The following is a 12,187-nucleotide window of genomic DNA, read 5'->3' on the forward strand; positions in this document are numbered from 1 at the left end:
CCCCCTTCAGGGTTCTCCAGATGATCCTCCTTCTTTCAGGTCACCTTTCAGACAGACAGCCTCCTTCTTTGACCAGACACTCTTTCAAAAGTTTGCCAGCTTTCTCCTTCTGGAACTGATTTCTGTCTCCTCTCTCTATTTTACACCCTCCCTCTCTGAAATCAAAACTTTTCTCTGCTGCCTAAAAGATCACATGTTCCCAGGCAAGCTGTATGTTGTTACTTTGTTGCTTTCTGCAAAAGTCCTGCAAAAATTTTGTATTTTAAAATGTGTGCGTACAAGCTGCTCTTAGCAATTCCTTCCAATACTCTGTCACAAGAAACAAAAACCCCATAGATGTCCCATCATTTTTGTTCTACAGATATTAAAGTGAGGAGATCTTGAATTTCCATATTTGCTTTTTCATTGGTTATTCCTTTGGCTTGGCTTTGTGGATGAAGATTTATGGAGGGGTAATGTCCACGTCAGCTGCAGGCTCGTTTTGGCTGACAAGTCCGATGCGGGACAGGCAGACACGGTTGCAGTGGTTGCAGGGGAAAATTGGTTGGTTGGGGTTGGGTGTTGGGTTTTTCCTCCTTTGTCCTTTGTCAGTGAGGTGGGCTCTGCGGTCTTCTTCAAAGGAGGTTGCTGCTCCTGTGAACTGTGAAGCGCCAAGATGCACGGTTTGAGGCAATGTCAGCCCACTGGCGGTGGTCAATGTGGCAGGCACCAAGAGATTTCTTTAGTCAGTCCTTGTACCTCTTCTTTGGTGCACCTCTGTCTCAGTGGTCAATGGAGAGCTCACCATATAACACGATCTTGGGAAGGCGATGATCCTCCATTCTGGAGACGTGACCTACCCAGCGCAGTTGGATCTTCAGCAGCGTGGATTCGATGCTGTCGGCCTCTGCCATCTCGAGTACTTCGGTGTTGGTGATGAAGTCGCTCCAATGAATTTTGAGGATGGAACGGAGACAACGCTGGTGGAAGCGTTCTAGGAGCCGTAGGTGATGCCGGTAGAGGACCCATGATTCGGAGCCAAACAGGAGTGTGGGTATGACAACGGCTCTGTATACGCTAATCTTTGTGAGGTTTTTCAGTTGGTTGTTTTACCAGACTCTTTTGTGTAGTCTTCCAAAGGCGCTATTTGCCTTGGCGAGTCTGTTGTGTTGTCTATCTTGTTGTCGATCCTTGCATCCGATGAAATGGTGCAGCCAAGATAGGTAAACTGGTTGACCGTTTTGAGTTTTGTGTGCCCGATGGAGATGTGGGGGGTGGAGGGCTGGTAGTCATGGTGGGGAGCTGGCTGATGGAGGACCTCAGTTTTCTTCAGACTGACTTCCAGGCCAAACATTTTGACAGTTTCCGCAAAACAGGACGACAAGCGCTGAAGAGCTGGCTCAGAATGGGCAACTAAAGCGGCATTGGTTATTAACCACTTAAAAACAAACCAATTCAGATTAATTGGAAACATTGAATTTGTGTTGGGAATTGTAATTTAATAAAATTAATATATCAATGCATCATTAAAATTCTTTATTAAAGTAAAATAATCCAAACACATTCTTCATCAGGATAATCCACCCCATTTGATGCAGTTTCTGAGGCTGAGGTTAAAAGAACCTTCAGGAATATGAGTCTTTGGAAGGTGTCAAGCCCAGAATACCTGGCTGTGTCCTCAAATCCTACACTGATCAATTGGATTTAGTTTTTGCAGATATTTACTACCTCTCGCTGCTATGGCCTGAGGACTGCATTGGCTTCAAAAGTCCATCCATCATCCCAGTGCCCAAGAAGAACAAGGTAAACTGTTTCAGTGATTATTAGCCTGTTGCACTTACGCCTACTGTGATGAAGAGCTTTGAGAAATTGGTTATGAAGCAACTCAACTCCTATCTCAGGAAGGACTGTCTTCATTTCAACTATCATCGCCACAAACCCACTGTGGATGCCATCTCAGAGGCCCTTCTATCAGCATTCTACCTGGACCTCAAAAACACTTACATCAAGATGATGTTCATTGATTACAGAATGGCATTTATCACGATCATATCAGAAAAACTTATAATCAACCTCAGAAATTGAGATTCTGTTCATTTCTTTGCAAATGGATCCTTAATTTCCTTATTGGTAGACCCCAGTCAGTGTAAATTTGGCATCATCACCTTCTCCTTACTGACCACCAATGTAGGAGTTGAGAAACAGTTATTATTTTAATGGTAGGAGTTCTGAAACAGTTATAGAAGGTAGAAAGAAAAAAGCTAAAATGTTCTTTGTGTAAAATGGTGCATGAAAAAGCAGAACAAAGTAAACAAGATAACAGGAATTTAAGCAGACATAGAAATATGCACGTACACACAAAGAGCTTGTTTAATAGGGGGTGGGGAAAGGAGGTGTGAGCACGAGATAAGAGAAAGTTGGAGTCAGTCAAGAGTCAGACAAATAGGGAAAAGTGCCAAACCAACCCAAGAAGGACAAACGTAAGACAAATGTAAGGGGAAGTGAAGTGAAAATTGTATAAAAACAAAGAGGCTTTCCACCCTGGGGGTACTTTCCCGAGGTAAGGGGAGAGTACCCAACCTTGCAATGTTGTAAATATAAATAAATGTTCTTTGTTCTCAACTTTTGTCTCGAGCATATTTTGTGAACGTGAAAGCACTTCTCACACCAACACATAGGCATCTTAAGGCTGTGGGGTCTCCGTACACTCATGATTGTGTAGCTGAGATCAGCTCCAGTGCAATCTATCAATTCACTGATTGTTGGTTGAATGATGAGTCAGAATATAGGTTGGAGATGGAGAATCTGGTTGTGCGGTGCTAGAACAATGATCTTGTTCTCATCATCCAAGAGCAAGGAGGGCTGTGATTCAGGGGCAAGTTAATGGGACTAGGAAAAATCATAGTTCATCACAGACTCGATTGGACAAAGGGCCCATTTCTGTGCTGCAGTGTTCATTGGTTCAATGGAACCACACACCTGTTTTCATTGAAAAAATGGCAGTGTGGAAGTTTAGATCCAATCAAAGCACCTCTCTTGGAACCAGCACATTAAATCAACTGTGAAGAAGGCACACCAATGTCTCCACTTTCTAAGAAGTCCAAGGAAATTTGGTACTTTGGAATAGTTATCAAAATTTTACAGATGTACAGTGGAAAGTATACTGGAGTACCCAGGAAAGCAGAAGGCTGTGTGACAGAGCATCTTGAGGTGGCTTGGGAGGAAATGTTAGAGCAGGTTGCACACAAACAGTTTAAAACAGAATCTTTTGCAGGATTTTTGCAGAATGCTTTTTGCAGAAGCAACAAAGTAACAACATACAGCTTGCCTGGGAACATGTGATCTTTGCAGGCCGCAGAGAAAAGTTTTGATTTCAGAGAGGGAGGGTGTAAAATAGAGAGAAGAGACAGAAATCAGTTCCAGAAGGAGAAAGCTGGCAAACTTTTGAAAGAGTGTCTGGTCAAAGAAGGAGGCTGTCTGTCTGAAAGGTGACCTGAAAGAAGGAGGATCATCTGGAGAACCCTGAAGGGGGTAAGTTTCGTCAGCAAGACTGATTGAGACGGAATCAGTTGTGGATGTCCTGGAACAAAAAGGTATCTCTCTCTGAGAGCAACAAGAACCCTCCTGAGTGGTAACCATTTGCCTGTTAAGCACCAAAGACTCGTGAACTTTGTTAATGCTAACTTCTGTCCACAGAAAAGAATTGCCTGCAACCAATGAGATTGAACTGTGATCCAAAGAACTTTTCTAATCTTAAATGCACATTAAATAGACCTGCGCTTAGTATTAGAAGGGGGATTAAGTAGGTTAGGTAGGTAGAGTAAGTAGGTTAAGTAATAAGTTAAAGTTTAGTTCTGTTTTCTTGTTCAATTATAATTAAAAACTACTTTTTTTTAAGTAACCCTGTGTTGTGCATATCTATTGCTGCTGGGATTTGGGGTCTTCTGGACTCCGATACAGCTGCTCTACCCAAGTCCATCATGGCACTGACCTCCCATCCATTGAATACATCTATGTGAAATCCGGAAAGGAAATCCCCATCACCTGCACTTAATGCTATCTTTAGGCAGAAGATACAGAAGCCTTAAGTGCAAGCACCTACAGGCTCAAGAACAGTTTTTATCCAAGAGTTATCTGGCTCTTGAACCTCCTGTACTACCCTAACCCTTAACTATAAACTAGTCCAGGACAACCAAAAGATGTTTGCCTATTGAAATGCCGTCTATTTTTTTCTTGCACTAAATGCAATTGTGAATATTTATCTTTGAATCCTGTTTCATTGATTATCTATTTTTCTGTCTTGGCAATATTGCAGTAATTTTATGTAATTTTAGGTAAGGTGGAAATTCTTGTAAGGAGAGATGTGATTCTAAATATATTATGCTTGGAATCACAACTCTTCTTACAAGAACCACCACCTTACCTGTGTTACGAACCTGTTTTGAAAATAAAGTATTTTAATATTTTTTGGAACCAACATTAAAATATTTGAGAATTAAAACATTGTATATTTAGTGTAGCTTCAACTTTACCCCTCCAATGATCACATGCAGATAACCACAAAGCTAAAAAAAACAAATTAATTGTCTGCTAATGTTTTCAAAATAGTTTCTTGCATAATTAATAGATTATTACATAATTTAATTCATTGTTTATCATTATAATTATTGTATTTTGCAGCAGTTCACTCAGTAGACAATCTGAGCAACTACCAACTGTATTTACCAGTGATTTTGCTGATGCACAGCTCCAGAGTTTGGTGATACGTATGCGAGAAAGGACATCACTATACAAAGAAAAGTTGTTTGATCAGAATGGCTCTTCCTCAGAGGATATTCTTCTAGCCAGTAAGATCTATAATTAGAGACAAAAATACAGTTCTTAATGTATTTCACAGCATGCAAACATTGATCTACTATGGCAATTAAACCTATTTGCAATGTGCTCAGAAGTAATGTTATTGTTACAGAGTTCTGTGTTGTGTCTTGGCCTATGTGTTGTGTTGTTTTATGTTAAAAAGTGACTGCTTGCCTTAGGGAACCAAGGTGAAGGTGGACTGCTGAGAGAGTGGGAGATGGAGTGAGCATGTGCAGAAAATGATCAAAAGAATTCTGGTCTTGGATGATAAACCACCACTGGGGGTGCTGTGGAGTGGAAGAAGGCCCAGAGCATGAGCCATAGTCTGGAGGACTGTTTAGAATGTTGGGATTTCAAAAAGAATGAACATTCCGAAGGCAGCCAGAAGGATCCGGATCAAGCCAGTTATTCCTCACTCTGCAAGCAACATAAGACAACTTTGAATTTTGTGCTCTCTCTCTCACAAAGATCTTTTGGCTTCAGTTTACCAAACAAACTGAATTTTGTTTATGATCTTTGCTTCAGTTGAGATTGAAGTTTTGTGTGTTTTGTGTCTTAAGTTTTTCTGTGGGCTGGTTGGAAATGTAGCTTAGACTTTGATTACGTATGTTATATTTAGGCTGGGGAATTTATTAGTTTTACACTATTTGCATAGTAACCAATAGGCATTGTTATAAAAGGGGGGATTTTCAATTAAAGTTTGAAGGTGAATTTATTTGTTAATAAAGTAATTGTTCATCTTTACCCCTGTGTGATATGCCTTCTTTGTGGTTGCTGGTTTGATCTTGTAACATAATTTGGGGCATTGTCCGAGATCAAACCAATTTGGAAGCTTTAGGGGCAATTGACTTGTGCTTAGTTATCAGTCGTCTGAGTTTGACTCAACCTCCAGCTTAAAATTAAAAATAAACGGTGAGTGTATAAATCACCAGCAGAAAAGCCAGCAACTATGAACATTGACCAGTCCATAGTGAACCCTTCAGTGGTTAATTTAAAAATGGCTAAAAAGTCAGAACTGATGGTTATAGTTGGCAAGTTAAAACTTCTTACAGTAAGAACTGGGGTGAAAAAAAAGGAAATTGCCCAAAAGATTGTTAAGTACTATGTAGGAAAGGGGGTATTTGAAGAAGCTGCAGTAGAACAGTTTCCAAAGGAGAAAACTTCAGAGGAAGTAAAGTTGGCTTTGAGAAAACTAGAGTTAGAGGAAAAAAGAAAGAGAAAGGAAAGCCGAATGGGAAGCAGTAAGGCAGGCCAAAATGGAGGAAAGAGCAGCCGCAAGGGAAGAGAGAGAGAAAGAATGGAAACATGAGCTAGTTAATTGAGGCAGACCCTAACCCAAGGAGAGGGAGAAGCCCAAAACCCATGTGCTGGTCAGGAAGAGAGGTTTCTGGTCAGTAGAGAAGTGAGGTTAGTTCCTCCATTTGAGGAAGCTGAAATAGACCAGTATTTTCAACATTTTGAGAAAATAGCTGTAAATTTTAAATGGCCACCAAACCAGTGGTCACTCCTGCTGCAAAGTGTTCTTAAAGGGAAAGCCCAACAGGTGTACTCGTTCGGGAAGCAGCTGATTACGAATTTGTAAACAGGCTATACTCCGATCTTATGAACTAGTTCCAGAGGCTTATAGACAAAAGTTAAGGAATTTTAAAAATGCAGCAACCCAAAGTTACCTGGATTTTGCTTATAGGAAGGTTGTGTGTTTTGATCGGTGTTGTGCCGCAATGAAAGTAGAAAATAACTTTGATTTATTGAGGGAAATCATTCTGATTGAGGAGATTAAAAATTGTGTTCCTGATGATATTCAAGTGTACTTGGCAAAGAAAAATATAAAAACTTGGCAAGAATTGGCTAAATTCGCAGAGGAATATGCTTTAACCCACGAGTCTAAGTGGACATCAGGGAAAACCTTTCAAAGGAATACTGCTGATAATCCAAGTAGAGTAGAAAGAAAATCTAGAAGTGAGGTTAAAGGAAGAGAGGAAGATAAATGGGTGAAGGAAAATTTTTTGAGAGTTATTTGCCACTACTGTAAGACGCCAGGGCACATAAAAGCAAATTGCCCTGAACTGTAAAGGAAGAAAGAGAAAGGGATGGTACCAACTGCCTGTGTTCAGAGTGAGAAAGTTAGGGATATTTTTAAATCATTCATGACTGCAGGTTTCATTTCGGTTAAAGAAGGATCCAATCAAGTGCCAATTAAAATCCTGCGGGATACTGGAGCATCCCAATCGCTTGTATTAAGCAATGTTTTGAATTTTGGTGAGGAGAGCGATATTGGAGATGTGAATTTAATTAAAGGTATTGGTGGTGAATTATACTTTTGCATAGAATAGTGATGAAATCAGACTTAGTTAATAGCACAGTTATGATAGGGATAAGATCAAGTCTGCCGGTGGATGGAGTTTCTCTTTTGTGAGGAAATTATTTAGCAGAGGGTAAAGTCACCTGTGGTGAAACTCACAAGTAAGCCATTGGTTTATGAGACTGAAAAGGACCATTACTAGAGCCATGTCTAGAAAAAAAGGTAGAGGTAGAGAAAGTCTGTGATGATCCTGTAGTGGAGGCAAGCATTGAGGACAAACCTAAGGATCCAGCTTTGCTGTTGTCAAGAGAATAATTAATAGCCAGGCAAAAGCATGATCCTGATCTTGCTCGGATAAGAGATAAGATTCTGTCTAACCAGGAAATTGAAACTGTGCCAGTAGATGGAATATTGATGAGAAAGTGGAGACCATAAGTGATACCTGCCAGTGAAAACTGGGTGGTAGTAAGGCAAGTGTAATTCTCAAAACTTACAGGAATTAAATATTAAAGTTGGCTCATAGTACACCTTTAGGAGGTCATCTTGGAGTGAAGAAGATGGTAGAAAAGATAAGGAAACAGTTTTATTGGCCGAAATTAAGAAAGGATGTTGTGAACTTTCGTAGAACCTATCACACTTGTCAACTGGTGGGTAAGCCTAATCAAGGACCACTAGTGGTACCTTTACAACCCATTCCTGCTTTCGGGGTGCCTTCTCAAAAGTTAGTGGATTTTGTTGGCCCATTGCCAAAAACCAAAGCAGGAAATGAATATTTGTTAACACTCATGTGCACAGCTTCAAGGTTTCCAGAGGCCATTCCCCTGAGAAACATTAAAGTGAAGACGATCGTGAAGGCTATGCTAAAATTTTTCACACTATTTGGCCCACCAAGGTAAATTCAATCAGACCAAGGGAGTAATTTTACGTCTGGAATATTTCAACAGGTGGTGTATGATTTGCGAGCCCATCAAATTGTGTCATCTGCCTATCATCCTGAAAGTCAAGGGGCCTTGGAAAGGTTCCATTTAACTGTAAAAAATATGATGAGGGCTTATTGCGTGGAAAATTATAAGGATTGGGTTGAAGGAATCCATTTGTTATTGTTTGCTTATAGAGAGACAACTCAGGAGTCTCTTGGCTTTAGTCCATTTGAGTTGATGTTTGGTCATGAAGTCAGGGATCCATTACTATTGTTGAAGGAACAGTGGATACATAATGATATACTATCAAATCTGTTGGATTATGTTTTCAAATTTAAAAACAGATTACATCAAGCTTGCAAGATGGCAAGGAAAAATTAAAAAACTGCTCAGGGAAAAATGAAAATTCGGTATGATCAAAAAGTAAAAATTAGGAACATTAAACCTGGCGACAAAGTATTGGTTTTGTTTCCAATGCAGACAAATCCTTTGAGAGCTCAGTTTTCAGGACCATATAAGGTGAAATCAAAAATTAGCTAGGTCACCTATGTCATTGAGACGCCTGATCATCGAAGAGAGACATAGGTTTGTCACGTGAACATGCTTAAACCTTACTTTGAGAAAATGACTGAAGAGGAGACTAGGATTCCAACCAAGGTGCTAGTTATAGAAGAAAGTAAGGAGGAGATAAGATTTGTAGAAGGTCATGAAGTTTTGTGGAAGGTCATGGAGCACAGAAAGTGATAAACCCCAGGCTGGAAAATTCTATATTTTTGCAAAACTTAGACACCAAGTTAATGCATTTGATTAAATCAGAAAAGGAATAAATGAAGACATTACATGAAATTTAAGGATATATTCCCAGATGTTCAAAGAAGAACTACTGTGGCTTGACATGATGTGGAGGTCAGTAAAGCTAAGCCCATTAAGCAGCATTCTTACCGAGTTAATCAAGAAAAAAGCAGATTGTTGGATCAAGAGGTAGATTATATGCTCAAAAATGACACCATCCAAAAATCAACTTCAAATTGGAGTTCACCCTGTGTTCTGGTGCCTAAGCCAGATGGCTCAATAGATTTTGTACAGATTATCGAAAGATAAACATAGTGACAAAGACTGATGCGTTACCTAATCCCAGAATAGAGGATTGTATAGATAAGTTGGGAAAGGCTAAGTTTCTTACAAAGACTGATCTCTTAAAAGGATACTGGTGTGTTCCTTTGACAGAAAAAGGCAGGGAGATTTCTGCATTTGTAACACCTTTGGGATTGTATGAGTATAATGTTATGCCTTCCGGAATGAAAATTGCACCAGGCACATTTCAGAGAATGATTAATGCAGTAATTCAGGGGTTAGAGCACACAGGAGCCTATATCGATGATTTAGTAATTAGTACGGATACTCAGAAACTGGTGGAAGCACACCTCACAGTGAATTTGCACAAGAGTGAGTTTGTACATGCCACTGTAATTTATCTGGGTTATGTGGTAGTATGGTGAATGTCGGCCAAGCTGCCTGTCTCCCCTCTGGCAAGCCTTGCTGTACTAACATTGGCTGTGCACTATCTCTACCAAGGACACTCCCCTTGGATATAACTATATATGCACCTATTGTCTTTCATTATTGTATCATGAGTTTCTGCTAATAAAAGCCATGATTAATGTTTGACCACATCGTCTTTGTCTACTTCATCGACTGGCACTTCAGTTTTATTAGCAGAAATGGATGCAGCACTCAAGCCAGAGCGGCTGATAATCGACCAGTCTGCCCGAGGCCCAGATAAATTTTCAACCACTGGATTGCTTGTTTCGATTACTACATGGGTCAAAACAACGTGGTGGATGAGACGATACGGTAGGGCCACCTGAACTCTCTGCTGGGTGAGGTCCCTTTTGCTGTAACACAAGGAGCTACCACTCTGGCTATAGCCCGGGAACGTCTGACTGCTTACTATTCAGTGCAACGGAATGTGGTGCTTGCTCGACACCAGTCGCTGACTAGACGCCAGAAACCCGGGGAAAGTGATGCTGCCTACGCACTGGCCCTCAGCTCACTGGCAAATGAATGTGATGTCAGGGCAGACAATGTGCAACAAAATCGCAATGCCTTGAAGCTGGATGCTTTTGTCAATGGGATTGACTCCAATTACATCCGACAGAGGCTGCTGGAGATGGAGCCCTTAACCTATGACTGGGCAGTCACTCTAGCCAAAATGCTAGAAACCGAAAAGGAAACATCCAGGAGCGCTGTAACCCTGAAGGAAAGAAAAGAGCGAACTCCTGAAAAATGCTACTTCTGTGATAAGAGCTGGCACCCCAGACAGAAGTACCCGGCTCGATTTGCTACCTGCAGCTATTGTAGGAAACTCGGCCACTTCGCTAAAGTATGCAAGGCTAAAAGTACTCCCACTGATAAGAAGAAGAAGAGAAGCACCAAGAAAATGCATCCTGGAGCTGCAGGAATGGAAGCCAACTGTGAAAAGGGGGAATCTTCAGACGAGCAGGCTGAATCGACTTCAAGTGACGGCGAGATGTGATCCCCTGTGATAGCTCAATTGACTCAAAAGCTTGGGGGATGTTACGGACTGGAACAGTCGACTATGAAGGGGGAGATGAATGGTGAGACTCTTGATTGCCTAATAGACTCGGGGAGTACTGACAGCTACATCCACGAGAGAGTTGCCAGAGCCTTAAATTTGCGGAGATATCCAGCGAACCAAAAGTTATTGATGGCTTGTAGTGAACTTACAAAAACTGTACGGGACAAATGTAAAGTTACTTTAAATTTGCAGGGACATTGTCACGCTGATGTGTAGCTCTTTATTATGCCAGAGCTCTGCGCCCCTGTGGTACTGGGGTTAGATATTCAATCTCAGATGAACAGTGCAGTGTTAAATTTCAATGGGCCACTGCCCACACTTGACATCCCCCGTGCTAGTTACTGCAGTCTGTCTGCATTAAAGATCAAAGCTCCTTCCCTTTTCAGTGATTTATCCTGAGTGTCAGCCGATTGCCACTAAGAGCCATTCTTACAGCAAAGAGGATCATGACTGCTTAAAGAGGGAGTAATTGAACCGAGAAAGATTCCATAGCAGGCCCAAGTGGTAGTCGTGAAAAATCACACTAAGAGACGACTGGCTATTGACTACAGCCAGACAATCAACCGTTACATGAACCTGGATGCCTACCTCCTGCCACGCATCAATTAAATGATTAATCAGATAGCCCAATACAAAGTGTACTCCACTGACAACCTCAAAGCAGCTTATCACCAAATCCCCATTAAGAAAAGGGATCTCAATTCCGGAGATTTTTTGGCCTAAGTCATTTTATCTTGGAAACTCCTATTGTACTAAATTTCCTTTTTCATCCCTCTCTAATTGATCAAGCTTATTTACTCTGGAAAGTTAAAGGTATAACATGCTTTTCGGATTTATTCTTGGATAACTCTTTCATGTCATTTGAACAATTATCCATGAAATATGATTTACCTCGATCTCATTTCTTTCGATATTTCCAGATTAGGAGTTTCTTAGTTTCGACTTTACCCTCTTTTCCCAATCGGGAGACTACGACTGTTTTAGAGGATATTCTATATTCAAAATTCCCTCCAAAAGGTGTGATATCTAAATTATATAATATAATTACAAAAATAAATTCTGGGACTTTTGAAAAGTTTAAAAATGATTGGGAAAGAGAACTCAACCTTCATATTTCTAATGAAAATTGGAATAAAATTCTGCGACTGGTAAACTCTTCTTCTCTATGTGCAAAACATTCACTAATACAGTTTAAAGTTGTTCATAGAGCTCTTATGTCTAAAGATAAACTCCATCGCTTTTATTCTCATATCGATCCTATATGTGATAAATCTCAATTGGAAATAGCTTCCCTTACACATATGTTTTGGTCCTGTCCCTCTTTACAGAATTATTGGAAGGAAATTTTTTCCATTATATCTACTGTTTTGAATATTGATTTACAACCACATCCCATTACTGCAATTTTTGGATTACCTATGATAGATTTGACTTATTTATCTCTTCCTGCGGATCGTATGATTGCTTTTCTTACACTAATGGCTAGAAGATCTATACTATTGAATTGGAAAGAGGTTAATCCTCCCACTG

The 12,187-nt window shown here is 40.4% G+C and overlaps 1 protein-coding gene across 4 annotated transcripts in view; it reads left to right on the forward strand.

Moving 5' to 3' along the window:
* The window catches only part of LOC138755633 (cyclic nucleotide-gated channel beta-3-like), a 142,569-nt gene that overhangs the window by 17,856 nt on the left and 112,526 nt on the right, over positions 1-12,187 (forward strand). For all 4 annotated transcript variants that reach the window (XR_011352435.1, XM_069921984.1, XM_069921985.1 and 1 more), the window contains one exon: positions 4,660-4,826. Coding sequence is in view for 3 of the 4 variants with exons in the window: in XM_069921984.1 (XP_069778085.1) it covers positions 4,660-4,826 (167 nt within the window). In the remaining variant the exon portion in view is untranslated. The remainder of the gene's footprint in view (positions 1-4,659; positions 4,827-12,187) is intronic.

The sequence above is a fragment of the Narcine bancroftii genome, chromosome 2 (genome assembly GCF_036971445.1).
Source record: "Narcine bancroftii isolate sNarBan1 chromosome 2, sNarBan1.hap1, whole genome shotgun sequence".
Lineage (NCBI taxonomy): Eukaryota > Metazoa > Chordata > Chondrichthyes > Torpediniformes > Narcinidae > Narcine > Narcine bancroftii.